We start from the raw sequence: 25201 nt of genomic DNA, 5'->3' as shown, positions 1-25201 counted from the left end.
CGGACAAGGTACGGGGGCGTACGGGGGTAAGGCGGGGGTGGTGGCTGGGTGGTTGCCACGTGAGCCGTCCCCTCATCCATGCATCCATGAGCTGTCAGCCGTCAGACCAAGCAAATCACAGTCAACAAAACAGGTCCAGTCATTGTAATGTCTAATCAATTTCATATCTACCTCCAGCTAAATCGAACTGCGCCCTGGCCTGGCAATTGGCTCGATTCTCAAGCAGCCAGCACGATCTTGCTCAAACCCAGTGCCTCCTCACACGCTTTCACACTGGCGGCTTGCAACTCATCGTACAGGTCAATCTCACTCGGGATGACACATCCGAGCAACTGCTCCAGTTCGGCACGGCTAGCGTTGCTCTGCTCCTCCATCTTCTCCAACTTCCTCTCGGTCGCCTCGTTAGGCCCACCAAGGCTGAGATTCGATGTGAAAATGCCAGCGGCAGAAAGTGGAAGGAAGTCTTCGTACGTGATTGGTTCGCAAACGACGGCACCGGCGCGTAGGAGGGCTTCCATATCGACGAGCTGCCCAGCAGCGAGCCCCTCCTGAACAGCGCCGGACTTGGAGGCCGACTCCTTGGCAACTTTGTACCGGAAGTACACAAGCCCTTGCGTCCTCAGCTGGTCCCAGTCGTCGGGATAGGCCCTGAACGTCGTAGCCAGTGCCTCGTTGAGCTCCTTCTTCTTCCCTTCCTGCTTCCATCTCTCCAGCTGCGCAGTCGCCTCTGCAAGCAACTGATCGTACAGCTCCCTTCCCTTCCTGGTCACAGCCGCTCCCCGCTGCTCCACTTCCCCGAACCTCGCGGTATGGGTCCCGTCTACCGTCTTCCGAGTCGTACCCCCGTTCGACTCGGTCCCACTGCTGTACTCTCCAGCGTCGTCGCCGCCAACGAACGCAACCTTTTCTTCCAAGGCCTTGAAGCTTGTTTGCCTGAGCAGTATCTCGCACTTGCGCCCTGCGGGTGGCCCCTCGATGCTTTCCTTGGCCGGTAGTCCCTGATTGACCATCTCGGCCTGCACAGCGTCGATGTCAAGAGTGCGTGGCGTGAGATGGTTGATATGTGCGCTGGGAAAGCAGACAACATCCGCCACCATCGGATGCTCTCTCATGAGCCTGCGGTAGGTCCGCAAGGGCACAGTTGAGCGAGAGTGCCATTTGAAGATTTTGAGCGATTCAGCAATGAGAGTGTCGGCGTCGGAAGCGGTGAGGGAGAGTACACCCTCGGGGTTGTCGGCTTTGTCTAGCAAGGAACAGAGAGCGGGCGAGAATAGTTGACGCTCGGCGAGAATGTTCTCTGCGAGCTTTCGAACTGTCGTGGAGGCGATTAGGCCTGGACGAAGGACGGTGGTGAACACGCGGAAGGGATTCTTGCGGAGCTCATCCTCGCTCACTGGCCGGAAAGCTGTACCATGCAAGGGAAACCCGACGACAGAAAGGTCGTAGTACCCCACGGGGTGCATTCCCAGCAACGCAAATAGCCGCAAGATGAGGCGCATTTCACATGCCGTACCGAGTCGAATGGCGCCGTGACGTTCAACCGAGTTTCGGACGGGCAGAGAAGAGGGTTCTTCTCCGCGAGCAGCGAGAACCTTAGCATCGACCTCGCCGACAATCGCGACGAGGTTACCGTAGAGAGGAACCTCGGTGCGGTACATGTCCGAGAGGGCGGAAACGAAGCGGGATCGGAGTGTGGAAGGCGTCCATCTGTGGCAGGTCAGCGCTTCTGATATGTTGGGGAGTACTTGGGACGGCGATTTGACAAGGACTTACGGCGAGGAAGGCGGGAGCTTTGAGACGGGATTTAAGGTCGGGAGGTTGCTAACGGAGCCCATATTGTGATGCGATGGAGCGTCTTCTCGGTTGGGGTGGGGTGCTAGATTACTCACGTATGCTCTCAACGTTATATCTGTTCCTCACACATCAGCACAATGCATTGTATGCATTCATTCATAAGTCGCCCACTGACAACCTCAGCTTACAGATTATTGACATCTCACTTTCCGACCGCAACAGAGTCGATGACGAAATGCGCTCCCATATGCGCCATACGCCATACGTGGTGACTCATCGATCATCTCCGAAACTGAATCGTCTCTGTTGCCAGGGTCGACGGAGAAACGGCTAAAGGGCGGACTTATCTCCGCAAACAGTGAAGGCGGTGATGATGCGGAATTGCGGGATTGCCGCTCATACAGGTCCTGGTTCCAGTTCGGCCGGCAACTGGATCAAAACTCGCATGGTCCGCTGCAGGCTTGTTGGAAGTTTTCTGACAATTGACAGCCTAGTTATCGCGGGGTTGTTGCACGCGACCTGACAGGCTACCGATGCTACCAATCTAGGGGACTTGTTGTACAAGTCTCCGCTCTTACGGACTCTCACGGGGCTTAAGGATCAGAACGTTCGGCAACAAGGAGAAGAGCACTTTGAGGAAGAGTTGGGATATTCTGTCATGACCACACTACGAGATTCTACTGATTACCCTAAGCCGCAACCAGCCATTCTCTGAACCACCCCACCGCCGCCCTCATGGCCCTCTGCAAGCCCTTCATCTCGGCCGCATCCTCCCTGTTTCCCTTCACTGCAAACCCATGCACCAGGCCCGGAAAGTATTGATATTCGAACGGCACACCAAGCTTTGGTATCTCGGCAAGCGTGTACGCCTTGAGCTCGGCCGTGAACTGGGGATCAACCTCCGGCGCGCAGATCTGCACCGGCACGCCGACATTGCTGATTTCCTCGTTGGTCAAAAACGTAGGATGCGCCGTGGAAATGCAGTCGACGAGCGGGGGGCTGCCATCTGTTGTCTTGGCGCCAAGCTGGAAGACCGCCCAGCCGCCGTAACAGAAGCCGATAGCACCCACACGGCGGTGCTGACTCCTCAGGAATTGACTGAACGCGATCATCTCGGGCTTGCGGACGTCCTTGGCGTTGCGAGCCATAAAGTTGGGCAGGTCAAGCTTGACCCAATCGGCAGGGTTGTCAATAAGATCCGCGGGCAGCACGGTTCCGCCGAAGCTAGAGTCAGCGGGACAGGACGAGGGGATAAGGGTGAGTAAGAAAACTCACAAGTCTGGCACATAGACTGTGGCTCCAACCTCGTCCGCGTACTGGTCGGCCAGAAGACGAATGTTGTTGAAAGTCCAGCCGTAGAGATCATGGATGACCATAATGGCGACATGAGGGTTGCTGCCGATGACATAGTACTTCTGGTTGCCTTGATTCTCCTCGCGTCCTTGGGGAGTGGCGTCCCACTTGACACCTTGGAGACAGCAAGAGTGGAAAGACATGGTGAGGGAGAGTTGACAAGGTTGTATTGTGGGCCGTGTTGGGAATGGGAATGCAGGTCGGTCTTTATGCACGGTTGAACGGCATTCAAAGTTCATGGTGACGGCACTATCGGCCAAGTCGGCTGCCGATTGCCGAATTGCCGAATTGCCGTCTGATTGCCCATCCCGCCATATCTCCGCCTCCACCTGTGATTCCACCACAACTGGTATTGTAAGTAGTTTCAACATCTCCTCCAAGTGTCTGGTCGTTTGTCTATCCACCGCTCGCCTCAAGCATCCTTCCATTATCTCTCAGAGCAAAGTCAACAACATGTCGATCCCCTCGAAACAGCGTGCCGTCATAGTGGAGACTACCGGCGGTCCTGAAGTCCTCTCTTTCCGCACCGACCATTCTGTACCGACGCCCGGCGAGGGCCAAGTGCTCGTCAAGAACGAAATCTCCGGCATCAACTTCATCGACACCTACTTCCGTACTGGACTGTACCCATCGCCCAAGCCCGAGGTCCTCGGCCGCGAAGCGGCCGGCACTGTTGCCGCTCTCGGTCAGGGCACAGAGAGCTCTTGCCTTAGCGTCGGTGACCGCGTGATTTGGCTTGCCAACGCTGGATATGCCGAGTACTCTGCCGTCCCTGCTGACAAGACGATCAAGCTTCCGGATGGGCTGTCGTACGCGGATGCGACGGCTGCGTTCATGAGCGGACTGACGGTTCTGGCGCTGTCAAAGGAGACGTACGAGGTCAAGGAAGGAGACTGGGTTCTGCTTCATGCTGCCGCTGGCGGTGCCGGCTTCCTCATGACGCAGGTTTTGAAGCACATCGGCGCCAAAGTTATCGGCACAGCTGGGGGGCCGGAGAAGTGCGCCTTGGTGAAGAGTCTCGGAGCCGACCATGTGATCGACTACAGGAGCAAGGACGGCAAGGACTGGGTTTCGGCCGTTAAGGCGATCACTGGTGGAAACGGTGTCGATGTTGTCTACGACTCGGTGGGTAAGGATACTTGGGAGGGAAGCCTTGAAGTGGTCAAGCGCAAGGGCACCGTCGTTTGGTTTGGCAACTCGAGCGGTCCAATCCCGCCCATGCCACTCAAGTGAGTATTTTTCGCATGCTAAGCGTGAGAACTGGCGCTAGCGGTGAAGACTTGCTCACGCATCTTCAGCCGCCTCTCACCAAAGTGTGTCAAGATCGCTCGTCCGACGCTGTTTGGCTACATTGCCACCCGTGAGGAGTTTGAGGAATACTCGAACCTCCTCTTCGGTCTCCTCACATCTGGGGCTTTGAAGGTCAATATCCACGGTTACTACTCGCTCTCAGACCTGAAGCAAGCTCACAAGGTGAGTCCGGGCGAGTGTATATGGGGTTTTGACCACATTCTAACTGGCAGGATCTGGAAGGACGCAGGACTACGGGCAAGATTCTGATCAAGATCACCCAGTGATGTCGTCGAGTAGCATCCTTTGCAGAGCCCAAGCAAAGGATTAGACTAGGGATTTTTGAACCCACCGGATAGCTGTTCACGATAGCCGCTTCCACAATGCATAGTTCCCTAGATGCTCATATCGCAATTGACAATAAGCGTGTTGCGTTCGATAAACTACCTATCCACCCGCCGTGCTCGCTCATCACCGTTGCCCTTCGTCTGCCGCCTCCGCATGTCTCGCATGACTCTAACCCTCCAGGACTCTCTCAGTCACCAGACGCATCGTCGCATTGCAAAACGGCGGTGGTGGTGGCAGCCCACATCCGAGCTGATCAGATTGGCTAATTGGCAGTAATCCTTGCGTTTTTACCCTTGGCGGGAAGTGCGCCGCTGAGCAGCGGAGTGTTGCGGGGAAGAGGCGGCCGGGGCCCACACCCACACACACGGGAGCGGAGATAAGGTAACTCACCACGCTGCATAGTCGTGCATGCCCCACGAGCCGAACAAAGCCATGTCCAAAATCCAGCTGGCGTCCGTCTTATACCTACGGGCCGGGCTCTTGGAGAACCCCACCTTCTGTCAAAGCGCAACTCGATTTCTACCGACAGTGGGCATCTCGCTCGGGACCAATCCTCCACTTGAATCGCAAGGCTACTCATCACAATCAAAATGCCCTTCAACCGCCTTATCCGCTTCCAGGACGAGTCCGGCAAGGCGGTCTTCGGAGAACCCAATGTCACATCCGCCGACGCCTTCGACGATGCCGTGGCGAAGGGTGCCCTCGAAGCGACCGTCTATGGCGGCAGCGACATTTTCAATGTTACGCAGACTTCAAAAGTGACCAAGGTGGTGAAGGTACTCGGCCTTCTCACTGCCGACGATGTGCCCATTGTCAAGTGCGTCGGTCTCAACTATATCAAACACAGTTAGTTTTCTCTCTCTAGGAATGTGCTGACTCCGCCTCCAGTTCAAGAGGGCGGCCGCAAGCCACCCCCCTACCCCTCCATCTTCATCAAGCCCCGCACTTCTGTTGCCTCTTTCAACGAGGACGTGGCCATCCCTCGTATCGCACAGGAAGACCAGCTTGACTACGAGGGTGAGCTGTGCATCGTCATCGGCAAGACGGGCAAGGACATTCCGGAGTTGGAGGCCCTTGACCACGTTGCCGGCTACGTATCGTCCAACGATGTGTCGGCCCGAAAGTGGCAGCGCGACCCAGCATTTGCAGGTGGTGTCCCGCAGTGGTGCTTCAGTAAGGGCTTCGACAAGTTTGCGCCGCTGGGTCCTATGCTTGTCTCGCCCAAGGTGGTCGGCAATGCTGGGAACCTTCGCCTGCAGACGTGGGTCAACGGCGAGCTCAGGCAGGACACCAATACGAGCGACTTGCTGTTTGGCGTCGAGAAGATTGTGGCCTTTATCAGCCAGGGGACCACGTTGGAGAAGGGGACGATCATCATGACGGGCACGCCAGCCGGTGTGGCCATGGGCATGAAGGAGCCCAAGTGGTTGAAGGACGGAGATGTGGTCGAGGTGAGGGTCGAGGAGCTCGGAAGCGTTAAGAACAAGATGGCTTTTGAGTAGGATAATGACCTGGCTAGCCCCCCATAGACCATTGGATTGCTATACCATTCAGAGAAGTCGATCCAGCAGGGTGCAAAACATCTGAACTTGCATTGTATCGCTCAATTCTACTAAGTCCTCTAGTTTGGGCGTACAGCAAGATATCTGAACTGCCACTGGTTCACAACGGCTTGGGATAATTGGCATGCTTCGAGTCAGAATCGCTAAATACGGTATCATCATACTCCTGGCATTGTCGCAAATGATTTGACCCCGTGCTGCACCACTGGCACTTTCCTCGACGCAAAGAATTCGGCCTTATATGGGAACTTCTCCAGACTGTCCCACAAAGTGTCAGCAAAGTGGCACCAGGATACGAGCAGCTGAGACAAGACAGCACTTACCCGTCCTCAAGTAGCGATGTCCGTACAATCCAATGACTGCCATTGTGTTTCATTGGAATTGTCCACAGCGTGCACCCGCACTGGCCACAGAACACCTTGAGTTTGTCAAACCCGCTAAGGTTGTCACGCAAGTTCCAAGTTTTCAGGAGGTCGCCACCCTCGTAAACTTGAACGCTTTCTTTGGTGAATTTGGCCACCAGGGAGTAAGCTGCGTACTGGAGACTTTGTTACCTGATCGACTCACGATCTGACCGGGTGCCCCAGCGTTTTTAGAGCAGTGCGTACAATAGCAGATGAATACGTTGTCCGGGCTGCCTTTGACGGCAAACTTGACCCCCTTGCAGAGGCAGGCTCCTTGGACAAAGTCGGACATGTTGCTGGTGAATTGATGGGGTGCAGTCCTGTCTTGGCCTTCACAGATAATTTACGAGCCGTTCTGTTCCAGCTGCGTCCAATCCGGATATGATCACCCGACCGGTTGACAGGTGCCTCTGCACTTCCCCCACCTATGTCCGCACGCCCGCCTCAGCCCCGCATGCCATATCTCTGCCCCGCATGGCTGGCATAGCAGAATCCTGTTTTATCTCCGCAACTTGATTCACCACGCGCTTGACCTGGGAATTATCTCCGCAACTCGGACGTTACGGACTACCGAAACACCATTGGTCCTCTCACTTCGTGTCGTGCTCCGGCGATCTCGATCCATGTAGATGCAGGCAGATATATGCTGTCTTCAGTCAGCCGTAGCTCTCTCACACTCGCCACTCTCAGTCAACCTTGGCAATCACCATCTTTTCCCCCACCAATCTCCTACCCCAGAAATTCAAACCTCAAGCGATCAGTCCGCGACAAGCATGACGGGCGAACAAGACCAGCAACAGGAGTACTACTCCACCCTAGACGCCCACCACGTCGCACCCCTTTGGGGAGTTCTCCATAAGATGGTCCCACCCCGCCCCAACCCCTCGTCTCAAGTTCAAACCTGGCCGTACGCATCCATCCGCCCTCTCCTCATGCAAGCGGGAGACCTCATCTCCGCCGAAGAAGCCGAGCGCCGTGTCCTCATGCTCGTCAACAACCCCACTCTCGGTCCGCCCTACACCACCGACACGATCTATGCGGGTTTGCAGCTTATCCTGCCCGGTGAAACTGCCCCCGCGCACAGGCATACTGCTTTTGCGCTGCGATTCATTGTAGAGGGAGACAGCGATGGCGCCTTCACGGCAGTCCAGGGCAAGAAAGTCGTTATGGAGCGAGGCGATGTCATTCTGACGCCGAGCTGGACCTGGCACGACCACGGGAGCGACAGCAAGGGTCCGATGGTCTGGCTTGACGGCCTTGATCTCCCAGTCTATCGATTCCTGCCCATCAACTTTGCAGAGAACCACAGCGATCCGCGGTACCCGAGCGAGCTTGCCGAGGGGGAACTTGCCAAAGGCCTGAAGTTCCCCTGGAAGGATATGCAGACCCAGCTTGATGCGAACGCCTCCACAACCGGACATGTGAAGCTTGACTATCGGCACGCTGATGGCTCGCATCTATCAAAGACGATTTCGGCGCAAGCCGAAAGGGTCAACGCAGGAACATCGAGTAGCAAGGTTCGCGAGACGCTGTCGTTTGTGTACCACGTCTATGAGGGCCAGGGTTATACGACAATCGTGACCCCCGAGGGTGAGGAGAAGGTGGTCATGTGGATGCGCAAGGACACGTTCAACGTCCCCGCCTGGAGTGTCGTGTCGCACACTTGTAGGTCGCAGAGTGATAGCGCGTACTTGTTTGCTATCACTGACCGGCCAATGATCGAGGCGCTGGGTTTGTACAGGAAGGAAGAGTTGTAGACCGGTACTGTCGCGTGATATGAAGGCAATGTATACATCTGTTGAGCTGCTGGAGAACCGCCCGCCCCTGCGAAAGGTGCAGCATCTCCGACTGCCGGCCAGAGGCGAGAGAAGGGCTGAACTAACACTAGTCCGCGTTGGATTGCAAGCAGCCCCAACACCGATACCACCATAGACCGCTCAACCCTACCGCTAACTCCTTCCTCATTCATCCAACGCGACGATCCTTGTCCACCTGATACGTATTCACCATGTTTAATTTACACGAGGAAGGAGGCGCTCGTCGACAAGGCGGTGTATGGTTGGGGGATACACCATCGCTAGCTTGACCCAAAAGCATGTCGCTCTTATCAGCGCGTCAGGACCAGCTCAGCTCACTGGCGCGTCGGACATCATGGCAGGCAGATGGCGGCAAACGAGAGATGTTTTGGGTGCAATCCTGTAGTGGCATCACGTATACCACGGCTACATCGGTCGAACCTCGTCACTCAGTAACGAGGGTTCGCCACACTGTCACGTGAACTCGTCACTGCCACGTGAGTCCCAGTAGCATATAAGTATATACACTCGTTAATATCGGTAGTTCCAACGTATATATCACCTTATCATCCAATACCTTGGAACTACATTCACTCCTGCCGGTCTCGAGCATACCGGCTATCGGTGCATACTAGTCATCCATGACAAAGCTCCACCCACATTTCCCTGTTGGCAATGTGCAAGCTGGCTTGACAGTTTCTCGCAGAGAAGAATCATACCCAGCACACGATAATTCCATACCAACGTTATCAAAAGACTTAATCATGACCCAGCTAGATTAAATGTGATCCGTGGTCCCAATCAACGCCTTGCCCGAGCTCATATTCTCCATAAACGCCTTCGGCGACTCCTTCTCGAAGAACATTGCCTGGCTCTGCAGGCTCCTAGTGATGACGTCGATCGCGAACGGGAACATCTTCTTCTCGTACGCTGCGAGCGCCTCATCGTTCACACCCATCTCTCCCAGGGCGTCAGCCAGCATGATACTGTCGCGCATGGCGCAGTTTACGCCGTCGCCCACGAACGGCGTCGTCACGTGCGCAGCGTCGCCGATCAGAGTGACACCGGTTGCCGTCTCCCAGTTGAGCCGCTCGGTTGGGAAGTAGTACATGATCCACGGGCGGAACGGACCCTCGCTGTTCTTAATGATATCCTGCAACTCGGCGGAATACGGGCCGAACATGTCATCCGACATGAGATACTTCTTGATGTTGTCATGGTCGTTGAAGTCGGGAATAATGCCGCAGGTTCCAAAATCCTCGGGCCCAGGAATGCCGACGTCGACACGGTAGTGTCCATCACCCTGGCGGGAGTTGAACATGTGCACGCCGTTGCCCATGGCGATCATGGAGCCCATCTGGCAGAGCGACTTCATCTTCTCGTACCAAGGGTTGGTGGGGTTGATCTTGGTGGTGAGGTAGAGGTTTCCAGAGTACTGCGGCTTGGCATCGGTGACCTGTGCCCATTAGCCAGATGATCCCAGGGGTGCGCGTGCTCATGATTAAGACTCACCAGGTGCCGGACCTTGCTCCAAGTACCATCCGCCCCGACGACAAGTTTGAACCCCTTAGCCGTCGAGCCGTCCGTGAAGGTCAAAACGACCTCGCCACTCTCATCCCTCTCGGTCTTTGCCACGCCCTTTCCCCAGTGGATCTTCTCCTTCGGGACGCCAGAGAGCAGGACCTTGCGCAGCGCCCAACGGTCAATCTCGGGCGCGTCGCGTCCCTCCCCAAAGTTGAACATGTTCTCACCATCGTGCTTGAAAAGGCGGTGGATTGTCGCTTCACCGTATCTGCCGTGCTTCTTGAACTCTTCAAAGACACTAGCCTCGCGCAGAGCCCGCTGCCCGCTGCCGGGGTGGAGGTCGAGGCAGCCGCCGCGGGGTGGGACCTCCTCGGCGCAGCTGTCGTAGATGACATAGTCGAAGCCGCCGCGCTTTTCGAGGATGGCGGCGAAGGCCAGGCCAGAGGGGCCAGCGCCGACAATGGCAATCTTGTCGTTGTTGGGCACGGTCATGATTCGGGTGGTGGTCAAGGTTGGGATGAGAAGGGATATGTTGGAGAGGATTGATGTGGATTATGTCTGGTCGAGACAGGTATATCTGGGTCGGACGACATGGAGGTATCTGCTATCGGGTATCGGTTATTGTCCTCGTACAGGCGGTCCCATTGCCGTTGACGTGGTTGCGAACGATGGGAGAGGAGAAAAGACGAGCGGGAGTGGGACGCGGTTGAAGCGGAGGTCGGCGGACATTTGCCACAGCATGTCCCTTCCCCGGCTCCAGTCCGATTCAAAGAGCTATGATTGGCTACGGAGTGTGGAAATGCGGAGAAATGCGGGGCTCTGTAGGGGAGATTGCATACCTGCGGGGTTTGCGGGGCAGAGGCGGCATCGTTCGCCCTGGTAGCAGGCGGCATCGTTCGCCCTGGTAGCTGGCGGCATCGCGGAACCGCGAAGCGGCTGAACAGCTGAACAACAGAACGGCTGAACAGCAGAACGGAATGGGCGATCAGTGGCGATGGGACTTTGCTTTAGGCAGAACCAGACGACGGTGAACTATGGTTCGAGAAAGGGTGAGTGGCGAGATAGTGGAGCCATTCTGTGCACATAATCGTTCAATATTTGAAGATCACGGTACTGTACATGGCGTGGGTGACGCGGCAACGTATTGGATGGGACAATATTGGCTGGCACTCTTGTCCAACATAATGCGACCAACATGTTGTTGGCGTGCGTTGCGTTCGGGGGCTCATGCTCTACAGTTTCTTTGCATCAAAGACATTTACAAAGCCTACGTCTCCACTGGCTTCGTGAAGTAGATCGAGTTCTCGTACCGCGACAGCCGCTGTCCAATGACGGGACGCTTCTTGATCACCGCCTCGTCCTCCCCGCTTCTGACCCTCTGGAGGAACTCGACAATGTCGATGTCCACCCCGATCGGGTTCTGCGCGTACTCGTCCGTCATCATGAAGTCTACCGCTTCCTGAGCCGTGTCGAAGTTGTCGACCTGCATCTCGAACTCATTTCCGTCCGGGTCCAGGTAGTACATGCTCGTGCTCATGCCGTGATTGACGGGCCAGTGCGGCACGATGCCCCGCTCCTTCTTCTGCTCGTAGCTGGTGGCCAGGTCAGCCAGGCTGTCCAGGGTAAATGCAATGTGGTAGACGGTGGCGGCCGTGGAGCGCTCGGCGATCTGCTTGTGCGCGGGATCGGACACGATGACCATACGGTGGTGCTCGTGGTCCCAAGCAATGAATGCGGCTTTGGAGTTACGCAGCACAAGGCGGCCACCGAAGAAGTCGAGATGCCACTTGACCATGGCGTCAAACTTGTCGGGCGTGGTGCGGATGCCAAAGTGGCCGATCGACGACGGGCTGATGAGCTTCTCTGCGGGAACGGTCATGTTTTGATGCGTGTGGTGTTAACTTGTGGTTGGATGGCGAGAGCGACCGAGGTGGGTGATGATGGGCTTGATCGTGGGGATTTTTATATGATAGGGGTGGTGGTTGGCGATGATAATGCTATCAGATTAGACGCCAAGGCATCCGGCATTCGTGCCAGAAGTCTGTTCGGCATCCTGTGTGAGACGTTGTTGCGGACTTAAGGTGGAAGTACCCTTAAGACGTGCCTGCGGGGCCTGCGGGAGCTTGCCGCAACCTATGCTGTGGGGTTGTCAGTCAATTGATTGCGTGCAAGCAATGGTTGTCTGAATGCAGAATAGTTCGGACAGTGCGGAAGTAATGTGATAGCGGCTGATCTTGTCTTAACAGACTTTGGATAATCGAGCGAGTCATTTCTTGACATCTCTCCTTCTGTCATACACCATCAATCCCTTCAATCGCCATGGTCGAAAGTGTCCTGCAGCATCCAACTATTGGGAACATCAAGGGCGTCATCAAGGTCCCTGGAGTTACCCAGCTGCTTGGAGTGCAGTACGCAACTCTTGCTGACCGGTTCGCTCCGGGTGTGCTCCTTGAGTCTTACCCAGCGGATCATGCCCGTGTCCGAGACGGCGTTCTGGATGCCACTACAGTCGGGTACGTCCAGCTGCAACGACGGTCATCGACGTCAAAACCACATGCCCATGATACTGATTTACAGGCCCATCCCCATCAGCCCCGCCAACGGTTGCAGCTGGGAGCACAGCCTCATCCAGCAGTCTCTCCCATCCCCGGAGTTTGAACAGAATGACACCGAGTGTCTGACGCTCAACATAGCTCTCCCCAGCAAAGTGGCATCGACGTCGGCATTGCCAGTACTCGCGCTCGTCCATGGTGGTGCTTTTGCGACTGGAAGCAGCTCATACCCTCAGTACGACTTGGCTCGCATCGTTCAGATAAGCATAGAGCAAGATCAGCCTATCATAGCGGTGGGCATTAAGTGAGTGTCTTGCTGTGTTGGTAAATGAATGCCTGATAACACCCGCCAAGCTATCGTCTGGGTGTTGCTGGATTTCTATACTCGTCGGCCATGGCAGCCGCGGGATACAAGCCGAACAATGGCTTGGCCGACCAGCGCCTTGGCTTCAAGTGGATCCGCAAGCATATTGCAGGCTTCAACGGTGATCCGGAGTGTGTCACATTCATCGGTGAAAGTGCAGGAGCAGGTAAGAAGAGTTGCTGAATTAATGGGATGACTGTGTCTTGTTACTGACTCGATGCAGCGTCGGGCACCTTCCTCATGCACTCCGAGGAACCCCTGTTCAGCCAATTCATTGGCATGAGCGGCTCGTCTCTCGTGAAGGCCAAACCGATGGCGCTCGCAGAGCGGTCGTTCGCTGCCGCTCTTGAGTTGCTTGCGACTGATGGCGCCCCCGTCCCCTCAGGTGGGAAAGCTCAGGTGCAACGCTACCTTGACGCTTCCATGGAGGACATCCGGGAGAAGATTGGGCGCAAGGTCCCCATGGCCCCACTTATAGACGGCGACCTGATCCCTCGCGCCACGACGTACGCCGCCCTGGCCGACAAACGGGAGGCACTCAAGCTGTTCCCCGGCATGAAGTGGTGCAAGAGGGTCTTGGTGGGCGACTGCCAAATGGATGGCAGCGCTTACGCACCTCGCGTGTCGGCACGAGCCGACATCCTTCCGAAGACGCTCGCAGATCACCTCAAAGCGACCTTCGACCCCATCAACACATCACTCGCACCTGCCATCATCTCCGGTTACGGCTTGGAATCCACCGCAACGGCCAACACCCCCGAGTCACTTGTGGCTGTCTTAGGATTGGCGACCGACATTTGCTTCGCTCTTGGTGCCAGAGCCTTCGCCAGGGCATGGTCCGATGTGGGTTCGGAGACTGGCACTGAGTCCTTCCTATATCGCTTTAACGAACCCAATCCATGGGATGGGCCGTGGAAGGGCCATGCGACCCATATTCTGGACATTGCATTCGTGCTGCAAAACTACCGGGAGTGTTTGGCACCTGGCCAGCAAAAGGCAGGCGATCGGTTTACCAAGGATGTCATTTCGTTCGTGAACGGAGGATCACCTTGGCCGGCGTACAAAGACGGCGCCGAGGAAAGTGCGATGGTGTACTTTGCAACGGAGCAAGGTGAGAAAGACGAGTCGCGCATCGTGCCGCACGAGACGCCCGAGACGGTGGACAGAAGGGATATCATCCAGAGGTTGATGAAGCAAGAGGTATTTGACAAAGTCATGGAGGCCTGGGAGGGGTTCATGAAGGGGCCAAAGTAGATGAAAACTTTACAGTAGGGTGAATGAATCGCCAAGAGAAACGGTAACACGGCGCAAGGGGCCGTTGGATGGCAGCCAAGCCGCGGCGCGCTGCAAAGGACGTGCATCTCCTTGCAACGTCCCGTCGACTCCGATTCGTTTGGAATCACCCGCTGCCCGACCGAGGAAGAGGTGCTGCCACAGGCGTTAGCAGTTGCGGCTGGCCCGGCGCACCAGGAGGGTGCCGGCCACGTCGATGTTCTCAAAGCAGGAAGCCAGGTTCTGAACCTGGAATCAGTACAGGACCTGTGTAGAGGCTCAGCTCACTGTAGCTAGTTGATCTGGATTGTCCGGAACCGGAATCATCAAGCCAATCTCAACAGCCATGTTAATGGCGTACTTTGCTTCGTGCCAGAGTCTCTCCTCCTGGAACCGCTCGCTCGAGGGCAGCCATGTCGACCAGATAAGGAATGCTTGAATGATCTGTGGCGTCAGCAGTTGCACCTCATCCCTGCGCTGACTTACCTCAACAGAAGCATACCCCTTCGGGTTGATCATCTCGGCAAGGCGTTGCGCATGCCATCTGAGCCGTTTCGTTGCCTCCTCGGCGCCGCTGGTCATCGATGCGCCGTGTGCACAGATGACGCTGAAGAGAAAGAGTGACCGGCGGTGAATAACTGATTTGAGTCAGCGATGCACCTTCTATTCTCTTACATTCCATAGTATGCAAGGTGGGATCGAGGACCGGAAGCAACGGGTGCAGACGCTGGAAGTAGGCGTCGAAGAAGACACACGCCTCCCGCTCATTGATGAGGGAGCGCGCAAGCGGATCGTACTCTATCTCGAGCTCGCGCCTGATCGACTTGCGGAAAGGCTTGAAAAACGACTTTTCCGCCGACGTCAGTCCCGCCGGCGCAGCGTCGGACGTCATCAACTGCAGTCCCTCGGCCAGGTATTCGGCGTCAGCAGCCAAGTGCGCGAGACGCTCGTCGACCTCGCCCTCGTTGGCCAGGGAGCGAAGAGTATCTGGCAGTGTGTACTGTAGTGGAATGGTTGGCGGCCCTGAGGCCGACGCGGGGCGCGACAATTCCGAGACGCGAGCGGACGCCTCGGCCGCCTCTACAAGCAGGCGGACGGGGTTGGTGAGTTCTCCTTCGTTATCGTCTACCGAGTCAACGCCCTCGTACCAGCTCGAACAACTCTGCTCCGTCGCTGGGGAGATGCCATTGGTGAGGGCCTGAGAGGTCACCCCAAAGGGCTCTGGCAGGATGGGAAACAACGGCGAGCTGGATGGCGAGGCTTGTACGTCGGCATGGGGTTGCTGCGCTGTCCGTGAGCCAGGCACGTTCCCCAGAAGTGGTCTGAAACGTGCAGCACCGGGGGAAGGGAGCATGGGCATGGGCCGAGGCGAAGGCATGGCAGGCAGCGCGGGGCTGCCAGCGATCGAAGGCTGCCTGCGCTGTGGGCTCCGGCTCCTGCGGAGCACCGACAGTGACTCAGAGGGCCTCCGCGGCGCCGCCAGCCCCGCGTTGGAAGCGGAAGGGCTGGACGTCCTATGCGCCTTGTCGAATTCCCTCTCGATGAGATGGAACGCTCGTTGAAGGCTGTTGTGGTTGCAACTGTCAGCCGCAGCCCGAGAAATCAACCCACTTTTTCCTCCCTCACGGCCGCCCCGGGCGGCCGGGAGCCATACGCTCGCATGTCTGCTCGAGACGAATACAGCGCTTACTGCCAGTAAGCTTGGAACGTCGGCCTGACTCACCAGGCCTCACTGTCCACCGGCGTAATGCAGCGCACTTTGATTGACCGGCATCCGGCGCTAAGGTGAGCGGCGACTAGACTCGGACATACCAAGCCAGCTGCTTCGTGGGGACTGGGCCATCTGCCGCACTCTGAGGGGAGGGCGATCTCCGCTGTGGGCTCTCCGACGGCATTGTGAGTGACGATGCGATAGAGTTGCCCGGAGGTTGACGACGGGGAGCTGTTGTGCCAGTGGGCAGCGCCGGTCAATAAAGTAATCTGCCGGTAGAGAAGGACCGGTGCAATCGGAGCAACTCCGATCTTGGAGTCTTGGCCCCCACTCTGTGAAGCCCCATCGTGCTCGCCTCTCCACGTCTGATCATCTTTAAAGACTGCACCCAGCCCCACTCGCCCAGATGGACTGTGCATCACACATTCACCATGGGCGACAACCAGATATCAGCCGGACGGCCAGCGTATCTATCAGCGGGACGGCCAGCGTACCACTTCATCGCGCCGAAGGGATGTGAGTAGAGCCTCCCTAGCACAACTTGCTGACAGCCAAGGGATGAACGACCCCTGCGCGCCAGGCTACGACGTCAAGACGGGGCTGTACCACCTCTTCTACCAGTGGACTCCGCTCTCGCACCGATGGGACAAGATTTCATGGGGACATGCGACGAGCAAGGACTTGCTGCACTGGTCGCACGCTTCGCCCGAAGTAAGCCATGTCGCTCGCTACGCTGACGGGAGACACCAGCCATCCAGCCGGACCAGGACTATGACCGGGAGGGCATTTTCACCGGGTGTTTCTGGCCCACGGGGCTGCGCGGGGAGGACCAGTTGAGCGTGTTCTACACCAACGTCGACGCTCTCCCGCTCCACTGGACCTTGCCGTACACGCGCGGATGTGAGGGGTTGGCGGTGGCTGTATCAAGCGATCGTGGACAGACATGTGAGTTTACGCTGGCCCTTTGCCACAAAACTCACCGCAGGGATCAAGTCGGACGCGAACCCGATTCTCAGCGAGGAACCAGCCGACATGGTCGTCACGGGCTTTCGCGACCCGTTTCTCGCGGCGTGGCCAGCGATGGACTCCGCGCGAGGACTCGAGGATGGGAGGTTGTATGGCCTCATCTCGGGCGGCATAAAGGATGTCGGGCCGCGTACCTTCCTGTACGAGGTCGACCCAGCCGACCTGACGCAGTGGAAGTATCTCCACCCCCTTTTGCGCGTGCCAACGAACCATCGTCCAGCCGGGCGTTGGGGTGGCGACCTGGGCGTCAATCTCGAGTGCACCAACTTTCTCTCGCTGGCTGCGGATGGCGCCGAGAGGCAAGTCATCATCACGGGCTCCGAGGGCGGGAAACCACGCCCGACTGCGCCCACTCAGAAGGAAGCTCCGGAACGCACGCCGCGCTACGCATCCTGGCTTATGGGCACACTGGAGGAGAGGGCAGGTGAAATCGACCTGGCGACGAGCGCGTCGGGCATGGTGGACTGGGGCGACCTGTACGCTGGCAACACGTTCAAGCATCCCGACGGGCGCACGGTTCTATGGGGCTGGGTGATCGAGGAGTGCTTGAACGACGCGGCCCTCGAGGCAAAGTCGTGGACAGGATGCCTTGGTGTGCCGCGCGAGCTCTTCCTCGCAACGTACGACGGGGTCACGGGTGCTTTGGCATCCAAGATGGACGAGGTGCGGAGCTTTGAGGTACTCTCGACCTCGGATGGCGTGTGCACTGTCGCCACGCTCGGCATCCGGCCCCTCACGGAGCTGGGGTCGTTGCGGGGTGAGCAGTTATTCCACGCCGAGTTTTTCGACGGCGATCGCCTCGCCATCGCGGACGCCTCCCCGCTTGCGTGCATGATCAACGCGACGTTTGACATCACGGACGACACGGATGAGGTATCGATTCACGTCCGGCACAGCGGCGACTACAGCACCGCGACGCGGATCACATTCTACCCTAAGCGCGAGACGATCGTGGTGCACCGCGACGCGTCAAATGGCGCAAGCGACATCGCAACGTACGACGAGGAGGGTCCGATGACTCTCCTCCGCACCGATGGCGGGATCGAGCCCCTAAGGCTCCAGGTCTTCCTCGACCACGACGTGATCGAGGTGTTTGCCAACGACCGTTTCTCCCTCGCGACGCGAGTGTACACCTCATCGGAGATCACAGGCGTGTCGTACACACGTAAAGGGGCAGCGCGGGTTGAGGAGCTGGGCCTGTGGGCGATGAAGGCGACGCAGTAGTGCTGTAAAAACTGCGTATGCAGTGCCACCGCCACAGTTGATGCAATCGCTCAATCCTGTTGGACCGCTGGACCGGCCAGAGGCACCAGCTGTGGTAAACCTCTGTATCGCTATAGACGTACTCTCCAGGTGGGACTCGAGGGCATGGAATCGTTGCAAGAGGGCAATGACTTGGTCGCAGAAGTCGTGGACAGGGTGCTGGAGCTGGGGGCCAGTGTGGGTCCCTGGCATCCAGTGGGTGACGGTTAGGCAGGTCGCCTCGGTGAGGGCTATTGGGGGGAGGGAGGGCCAGGGGGTCAGTTGTGGGCACGGGGGGACGCATGGGTGGGAGTGGTCCGTGGCTCAACAGTTGCATTGGACTCAGGGGGTTATGAATTTGCGTGACAAGACAACAACAGGAAACAACTAACCCCCCAACTCCTGCCCAAGAAATGGGCCCATTTCTCGAACAAGAACGTACTGGACATGTTAAAAGAGACACCATAACCTACGAATCACGACCCAAGTGCGACGGAATCGCGCAGTCCTCGCCACTACATGCCTCGTGGAGAATTGTACAATGTCAGTCATCACGTCATCCTATTTACCGCCCGCGCAGTGACCGTCGCCATCCAGGTATCGGCTCGTCGGGGTTCACGATACCATCGTCGCCGCCGGCATACAGCAGCGAGCACTCTACACGGCTCTTGATCGCCCCAATGGCCGCAAGCACGAGGAATCCGAACAGGCTGATCGGGTGTGGCAGCGTCACGTTGTGGGACGACGGGGGCGTCATGGAGAGTAACTGACGGGCCTGTGTGCGCGTGCGTTTGCACGGGCGCTTACCGTGTGCTGTAGGCGGTGAATAACGCAACAGGTCGCCGTTCTTGAAAGAGCCCAGCGGGTGTCCATAGGTGACCGTGATTTCCTTGCCGGCCACCGATGTCTGTGCGGGGACCCACGCAAGGCCGTTGGTGGCGATGCCGAACCGGGTCCACGCAGCCCAGCCGTATGTAGCAGCCTCAAGGATAAAGTACAGTGCAGATCGCAACGCACCCTCCACTGCGACACCGTCGAGATTGAATGTCGGAGTTGTGTCTGCACCCCCAAGAAGGGCGTCGAATCTATCCCCACGACGCCATGCATCCTGGAGAGCCACGATAGACTCGTCCGGAAGACGCGCGTAGCGCTTGACCTCGGTGGCCGCACCAAGGTACTTGATGACGTCGTCGCGGCGGGCGTCGCTGTGATCGTTGCCTTGTTCCCACTGCACAAGCCCGAAATCTGCGTAAGCAACGCGGTGCCTGCTGTATGCGAGCTTCAATTGGCTGCGCACAGCTAACGGTGAGTTTGTTACCCCTGTAGATGAGCATGGGCCATGGGAAAGAGTAGCGTACCCTGCTCGGCCAGCTTGGGAAATGGCCGCCAGGAAGATGGTCAAGTCTCCTTCAAGCTGAGATTGGGCTTGGGCCTCGCCTTTGGTACACCGCGTTTGAAGGATGCCAGCAATGACCTCAAGACCGCGCGACCGTCACTGCCTACTTCAAAGTCGGTGATCTCGCTGGTGACCCGATCCAGGCGAATGGGGTCTGGCTTGATAGTGATATGGTGGTCTGCATGCTGGCGGAGGAAGTGCCCCACAAGTGTTCTATGTCGTTATGGTCGTTGTCGACGCTGTTGATGTTGCGGTTCTAGTCGAAACAACCCAAACGGAGCGAAATAGAAAAACAAGGCGCGTCCAGTCGACATGACACGTGTTTACAAACGCCACGTCATTATTGTTTGTCGCCACCCAACATGGTCATCTCACCTTGATGCGCCATTTCTCCTTGACCCACTCGTTGCCACTCCTTCCATGCTCTCTACCGATCCACCACTGTCCAACACTGATGACACTGATGACCAAGAGTACGGCGTGGTCGACTTTCCGCGCAACGAATGGCCGCGGGACTACTTCTTCCCAGGCAAGCGGAGCGACATCCGCTACGCGGCGCAGGCGGCCAGCCGCAACCTTGCACGCGCCATCCGCGACCGCCAACCCATCGACGGGACCGACTTTGACATGGGGATCCTTGAAATTGTTATATAACTGTACGTCGCATAGTGGGCTTACCGCACGTGCTCAAACCCCAGTAACGATGAACTCCGGGAGTCCTGCCATTTCGAGCAGCGCCGTATCGCCAAGACGGTCCGCGAGTGGCACCAGTGGCTGCGAGACGCCTCCGCCGAGACTGTCGATACGGTCCGTTCTTCACGTTGCGTGGCTGACTCCAGGCCAAGGATGTGCTTGCCAAGCAGGCCCCCGAGCTACTCGCTCCCCTTGACCTTGACCAGGGGGACAGCACGCTGCGCGAGGGACGCGTGCTGGCGTGTATGGACCAGCTCTGGAATGCCTACGACTCTGATGAGTACAACGCCAACCCCTCCCCATGGAGTGCGGTGGACGCGCTCGTGGCGAGTTATGGACCCCCCGACGATGCGACGTCGAGGGAGTGGGCCGCCTGGCAGTACGACCCCGAGACCGACGCGTCGCGCAATGTCAAACTCACGTGGGACGGCACCACGATACACCAGGAGATCCTGACCGACTGGGCCCCGATGGTATATGCGAGCGAGTCTCGCGCTCGCGACAATGTATCGGAGATGTGCGCGAGCGATCACGCACCGTCGCCTGGTCTGAGCACATCCCCATCGCACTCGACCTCGTCCCAATCGTCCAAGAGTGGTGAGGACGAGTTAGCCGATCCCATTGTGTCCCTCGTGGACATTCGGAGCTTGGATGATGATGAAGACCATGAGCCGGACAATGTGAACAAGACACGAAGTGACGACGTCGCCCGGATCGATCTTCGCGTCCACGGGCTTCCCCGCTAAACATGTACCTGTTCTCAATTATGTACGTACGTTGTCACTTGTATCTGAGAGTCTTGGGCGGCGTGCATAAGCTGCAGGACGGTTTGGCCTACAGGATTGTGGCGTTCCCTCTGTACAGGCTTCCAGGGTGGGGGCCCCGAACACGCGTGTACCGAATGGACCAGCGACAGGCGCCACAGGAGGGTTAGCGGGTCGGACATGCCGACCTGAAAGCACAAGGGCGCAAGACAAGGAGAGAGGTTGACGAGGCGTTCCGATAAGCGATTGGAGCGGTCCGAGATGATCCAGGGATACTGTATCTTATCTGAAAGGGAGATGGATCTGGCGTTCTGGCGAAGGCGCTTAGGCTCGAAACCTCGGCGTCTTGGTCGCGATGATAGCGGGCTTCGGTTTCGTGTTGCTCAGTCTCCCAGGACAATGCGAGCGCCGTTATTATTGCTTTTCCCAACAGAGAGGCTGGTGGCACCCGAATCTGCCGAGCGGCACAGCTACAACCGCCAACAACAGGCCACCCTAGGACATGACGGGCTACAGCAGCTCACAACTGGCGGCGACGGATGAGCACCGGCGACGATATATCGTCGACATCCCGTCGTGGAGGCTGGTTTGTTGTCCACCCACCACCGCATGCAGGGCTAGCTCGGTTGCGCGCCTGCATTGCAGAGTGAGCAGAGTGATGGGTAGCACTGAGTCATCCCCTGCCGGCACCTCGACCTCCACATCCTCCATCCAAGGCCGGCGGCCCCGGCTCGGCCACCCCATGAGCCGATGAGGGAGCTGCGTTCGGGGCTGCCCTCTCGTTTATCAATGGTTTGCAGGTTGCGTTGAAGAAAACGAAGGAACAAAAACCAAATAGGCCGGCGGGCATAAACCACGTGTTGGGGGTCAAGAGTCCAGGCACTGCCGAGATATTACGCTTCTGGTTGCCATGACGACATTTTGGGTGGAGGGGGGAGCAGCAACGAGTGGAGGGGCAGCATTCGTATCGTAACTATATAAACGTCGACTCGCGACTTGACACAAAGCATCTACAGCAGCTCGCTCGCTCAGCACTGGCACTCCTTTTGCTCACTCTCTCTCCATCTCTCACTCTCACTCTCTCACAAACATGAAGTTCCTCGTCTTTGGTGGTGGCGGCCGCATCGCCGTCCTCTTCGCCAAGCTGGCTTCCCCCAAGCACTCTGTTACCTCTGTTGTGCGCAACAGCAAGCAGTGAGTCAACGTCGTGATTCTCCACACACACATCCATTGGATCCTCTCCAGCTCTGTCGCTGACCCGCAGCGATGCGACTCTCAAGTCGATCGGGGCCACTCCCGAGGTCCTGGACATTGAACACGCCACGGCGTCCCAGGTCCTCTCACTCCTCAAGAAGACCACGCCCGATGTCATTGTCTGGGCCGCGGCCGGAAGCGAGGGCTCTGCCGCGTCCATGGAGGCTGTCGACCACCAAGGTGCCCGCAAGGTCTTTGACGCAGCGCGCGAGGCCAACATGAAGCGCGTACTCGTCGTTAGCACCATTGATGCTCGCGACGGCAGCCTTCCGTACCCCAAGTACTACTCTGAGGGTTCCAGTGAGTTGTACTGTACTACCACCCCGCCGGGAACCCAGACTCACACGCCAGAACTCACCTCCAAGACGTTCCAGACCGCCATGCCCGACTACCTCAAGGCCAAGTACGCGGCCGAGGTCGCGCTGCAGGCCAGCGGGCTGGACTTTACCTGCCTCCGCCCTGGAGCTCTCACCAACCAGCCCGCCAGTGGCGCGCTGCTCGGTATCACCGAGATGGCCAGGGACGGCGTCACAGAAGTCATGGACATTGGCGACATGGCAGCCAAGCTCCTTCCGGCGTCGCGCGAGCTCGTCGCCCAAGTTCTCCTCGCAAGCGCCGAGGAGCCCGGCACAATCGGCCTTACCTTCCAAGTCATGGACGGCAAGAAGACTGTTCAGGAGGAGATTAAAAAGGTCGTGGACGAGAAGATTGACGTCTGGAAGGCCGACTACCACTAGAGTGTAACAAGAGATGTAACGTCGGCTGTACATACGTACAGTACATGTCCTGCACAGCATGGTGACAGTAAGCTCCTGGGTCAGAAACGGGCATGTGTGATTGCAGTCCTCATCTTGACGACTTGCTCTAGCATGCTAGTCTCACTGTTCAATGCCCCATTCGTCCAACTCGCTGCTCACGTTGCCCACAATGTTCTACCTAGCGGGGTGCATCACACGTCTGTCTGCTATATTACGTGGGGACGGGTTGAGGCGTACACCAACCAGGTCTTGGGGTGATTGCGGAATCGGGACAAGTACCCTGACTGCGTTCCCACGGCTCCACAAGCCCCACCGTCTACTTAGGGGCTCTACGTAGCTATCTCGTCTAGTCGTTCCAATCAACTACTAAAGAAACCAGCTGACTTGTCATTGTTAGTATCACGTGGCATAAGTCACGTGCCGTAGCCTATCGTACATAGTAACTTGGACTCGAGTCATGTCACTGCAGTCAACATCCATCCACTCGCTCTCAAAGCACTTGCGGCCATCCATCGACCCCATCGACCCCATCGACCTCCTGCATCCACCTCACCACTCGCTCCGCCTATCCCCAGGAGGTCACAGACATGACTGACGGCTTCGACTACCCATTGCAGGACGCGTACCCGGGCCAGACGACTACTGTCGCCGTTAACAATATCCCCTCGCACACCAACCTGCACTGGCTCGAGACGACGCTCATGCAGCTCTGTACAGGGTTCAAGTCGTTGACATTTGGAGACACCCCGCCACAGCATACCAAGAATGGTAACGTATCAATGCTGCTGTTGTGATATGTGGTGCCTGCTGTTCATTGACACCTTCGCAGCGCAGCTCTCGCTCGCGACGACAGCGGATGCCGACCGCGCGCTGGCGATCCTCAACACGCACCCAGCCCTGCGAGGCAGCTTCGTCTCCTTTGTGCTACCCGGCTACGGGAGAATGTACCCCGACATCCTGACGCCGTTCACGCGCCGGATCATCGCTCCGTGCACGGTCAAGGACGTCGGAGGCGGAGGCGGCGGCGGCGGCGCGGCCGAGCCTGCCAACTTGGCCGATGCTGAGTGGATGGAAGACTGCCAGTGGCCCGAAGACTTCCCCACGCCGGGACACGTGTATGACGAGCTCATCCAGTACGGCCCTATCCACCACGTCACTCTGGACTACACGGACGACTCGTGCCAGAAGTGGGACGTCATGGTCCAGTTCTTTCATCCAGGAGATGCCGCGCACCTGGACGCCGCCGCGCAGGTTGGTAATGGCGTGATGAACTTCCTGGGCCGCAACGTGTGAGTCTCCCTCCTCGTCCTCCGTGTCCCCCTGTGGTCCTTGTCCTCCATGTCCTCGGCGTCTCCTCCTCCGTGTCCTTATCCTCATCTCACTCACTCATCCCAGCACCGTCGCAAAGTCGCCAATAGACGTGCGCGTCGCCAACCGGATGGCTGACATTAACGCTCGGCGCGAGGAGCGCAACCAGCCGCCCCTGAGCCCGGGCTATGGTCAGCCGCTGTTCCCCCTGCCGCCGGGGGTATCGCCCACAGCATAATCACGCGACTCGTCAGGTTCGTCGGCCAAGTCAACGTGACTACGTGGCAACTACACATGCGCCGTAGTAGCAACAACCCTCCCGTCCCCGTCCCCGTCCCCGCCACTGCCCCTGTCTCCGCTATCGCTCTGAAGTGCGCCACCACACTCGCATATCGCGCTGCATCCTGCACCGCATATTCTCCCGCCCCATCGTGCGCCGTGTCCCTCCTGTGGGTTAGGGGGTTAGGGGGTTAGGGGGTTAGGGGGTTAGGGGGTTAGGGGGTTAGGGGTTAGGGGGTTAGGGGGTTAGGGGGTTAGGGGGTTAGGGGGTTAGGGGGTTAGGGGGTTAGGGGGTTAGGGGGTTAGGGGGTTAGGGGGTTAGGGGGTTAGGGGGTTAGGGGGTTAGGGGGTTAGGGGGTTAGGGGGTTAGGGGGTTAGGGGGTTAGGGGGTTAGGGGGTTAGGGGGTTAGGGGGTTAGGGGGTTAGGGGGTTAGGGGGTTAGGGGGTTAGGGGGTTAGGGGGTTAGGGGGTTAGGGGGTTAGGGGGTTAGGGGGTTAGGGGGTTAGGGGGT

General features: G+C 57.8%; 14 protein-coding genes across 14 annotated transcripts; 8 read left to right on the top strand and 6 right to left on the bottom strand.

Annotated features, from left to right (window-relative positions):
• Positions 1-218: 218 nt before the first annotated feature.
• On the bottom strand, positions 219-1835 carry CcaverHIS019_0400140 (uncharacterized protein; the record flags this gene model as incomplete). Its single annotated transcript, XM_060599802.1, has 2 exons — positions 219-1707; positions 1774-1835. The coding sequence occupies 2 exons, from the start codon at positions 1833-1835 to the stop codon at positions 219-221; spliced, it is 1551 nt and encodes a 516-aa protein (XP_060456459.1).
• Positions 1836-2483: 648 nt separating this feature from the next.
• Positions 2484-3290, bottom strand: CcaverHIS019_0400130 (uncharacterized protein; the record flags this gene model as incomplete). The annotated part of the gene is made up of 2 exons (XM_060599801.1): positions 2484-3018; positions 3070-3290. The coding sequence occupies 2 exons, from the start codon at positions 3288-3290 to the stop codon at positions 2484-2486; spliced, it is 756 nt and encodes a 251-aa protein (XP_060456458.1).
• Positions 3291-3600: 310 nt separating this feature from the next.
• Positions 3601-4724, top strand: ZTA1 (uncharacterized protein; the record flags this gene model as incomplete). The annotated part of the gene is made up of 3 exons (XM_060599799.1): positions 3601-4376; positions 4446-4620; positions 4671-4724. 3 exons carry the CDS (start codon positions 3601-3603, stop codon positions 4722-4724), a joined length of 1005 nt encoding a protein of 334 aa, XP_060456457.1.
• A 651-nt stretch (positions 4725-5375) lies between these two features.
• Positions 5376-6287, top strand: CcaverHIS019_0400110 (uncharacterized protein; the record flags this gene model as incomplete). The annotated part of the gene is made up of 2 exons (XM_060599798.1): positions 5376-5631; positions 5674-6287. 2 exons carry the CDS (start codon positions 5376-5378, stop codon positions 6285-6287), a joined length of 870 nt encoding a protein of 289 aa, XP_060456456.1.
• Positions 6288-7524: 1237 nt separating this feature from the next.
• CcaverHIS019_0400100 (uncharacterized protein) lies at positions 7525-8508 on the top strand (the record flags this gene model as incomplete). The annotated part of the gene is made up of 1 exon (XM_060599797.1): positions 7525-8508. The coding sequence occupies one exon, from the start codon at positions 7525-7527 to the stop codon at positions 8506-8508; it is 984 nt and encodes a 327-aa protein (XP_060456455.1).
• Positions 8509-9325: 817 nt separating this feature from the next.
• On the bottom strand, positions 9326-10563 carry CcaverHIS019_0400090 (uncharacterized protein; the record flags this gene model as incomplete). The annotated part of the gene is made up of 2 exons (XM_060599796.1): positions 9326-10003; positions 10060-10563. 2 exons carry the CDS (start codon positions 10561-10563, stop codon positions 9326-9328), a joined length of 1182 nt encoding a protein of 393 aa, XP_060456454.1.
• A 775-nt stretch (positions 10564-11338) lies between these two features.
• CcaverHIS019_0400080 (uncharacterized protein) lies at positions 11339-11950 on the bottom strand (the record flags this gene model as incomplete). The annotated part of the gene is made up of 1 exon (XM_060599795.1): positions 11339-11950. The coding sequence occupies one exon, from the start codon at positions 11948-11950 to the stop codon at positions 11339-11341; it is 612 nt and encodes a 203-aa protein (XP_060456453.1).
• A 440-nt stretch (positions 11951-12390) lies between these two features.
• CcaverHIS019_0400070 (uncharacterized protein) lies at positions 12391-14241 on the top strand (the record flags this gene model as incomplete). The annotated part of the gene is made up of 4 exons (XM_060599794.1): positions 12391-12584; positions 12649-12927; positions 12978-13153; positions 13211-14241. The coding sequence occupies 4 exons, from the start codon at positions 12391-12393 to the stop codon at positions 14239-14241; spliced, it is 1680 nt and encodes a 559-aa protein (XP_060456452.1).
• Positions 14242-14427: 186 nt separating this feature from the next.
• CcaverHIS019_0400060 (uncharacterized protein) lies at positions 14428-16154 on the bottom strand (the record flags this gene model as incomplete). Its single annotated transcript, XM_060599793.1, has 7 exons — positions 14428-14508; positions 14548-14703; positions 14746-14897; positions 14935-15839; positions 15886-15948; positions 15983-16039; positions 16072-16154. The coding sequence occupies 7 exons, from the start codon at positions 16152-16154 to the stop codon at positions 14428-14430; spliced, it is 1497 nt and encodes a 498-aa protein (XP_060456451.1).
• A 247-nt stretch (positions 16155-16401) lies between these two features.
• Positions 16402-18220, top strand: CcaverHIS019_0400050 (uncharacterized protein; the record flags this gene model as incomplete). The annotated part of the gene is made up of 4 exons (XM_060599792.1): positions 16402-16486; positions 16527-16681; positions 16714-16915; positions 16956-18220. 4 exons carry the CDS (start codon positions 16402-16404, stop codon positions 18218-18220), a joined length of 1707 nt encoding a protein of 568 aa, XP_060456450.1.
• A 583-nt stretch (positions 18221-18803) lies between these two features.
• CcaverHIS019_0400040 (uncharacterized protein) lies at positions 18804-19818 on the bottom strand (the record flags this gene model as incomplete). Its single annotated transcript, XM_060599791.1, has 2 exons — positions 18804-19503; positions 19742-19818. The coding sequence occupies 2 exons, from the start codon at positions 19816-19818 to the stop codon at positions 18804-18806; spliced, it is 777 nt and encodes a 258-aa protein (XP_060456449.1).
• Positions 19819-20054: 236 nt separating this feature from the next.
• CcaverHIS019_0400030 (uncharacterized protein) lies at positions 20055-21073 on the top strand (the record flags this gene model as incomplete). Its single annotated transcript, XM_060599790.1, has 3 exons — positions 20055-20279; positions 20370-20441; positions 20474-21073. 3 exons carry the CDS (start codon positions 20055-20057, stop codon positions 21071-21073), a joined length of 897 nt encoding a protein of 298 aa, XP_060456448.1.
• Positions 21074-22181: 1108 nt separating this feature from the next.
• On the top strand, positions 22182-23082 carry CcaverHIS019_0400020 (uncharacterized protein; the record flags this gene model as incomplete). Its single annotated transcript, XM_060599787.1, has 3 exons — positions 22182-22285; positions 22356-22645; positions 22697-23082. The coding sequence occupies 3 exons, from the start codon at positions 22182-22184 to the stop codon at positions 23080-23082; spliced, it is 780 nt and encodes a 259-aa protein (XP_060456447.1).
• A 608-nt stretch (positions 23083-23690) lies between these two features.
• On the top strand, positions 23691-24649 carry CcaverHIS019_0400010 (uncharacterized protein; the record flags this gene model as incomplete). The annotated part of the gene is made up of 3 exons (XM_060599786.1): positions 23691-23871; positions 23933-24392; positions 24499-24649. 3 exons carry the CDS (start codon positions 23691-23693, stop codon positions 24647-24649), a joined length of 792 nt encoding a protein of 263 aa, XP_060456446.1.
• Between the last annotated feature and the right edge of the window lie 552 nt (positions 24650-25201).

The sequence above is a fragment of the Cutaneotrichosporon cavernicola genome (genome assembly GCF_030864355.1).
Source record: "Cutaneotrichosporon cavernicola HIS019 DNA, chromosome: 4".
In the NCBI taxonomy this organism is placed as follows: domain Eukaryota; kingdom Fungi; phylum Basidiomycota; class Tremellomycetes; order Trichosporonales; family Trichosporonaceae; genus Cutaneotrichosporon; species Cutaneotrichosporon cavernicola.
This window is presented reverse-complemented; position numbering and strand designations above follow the sequence as displayed.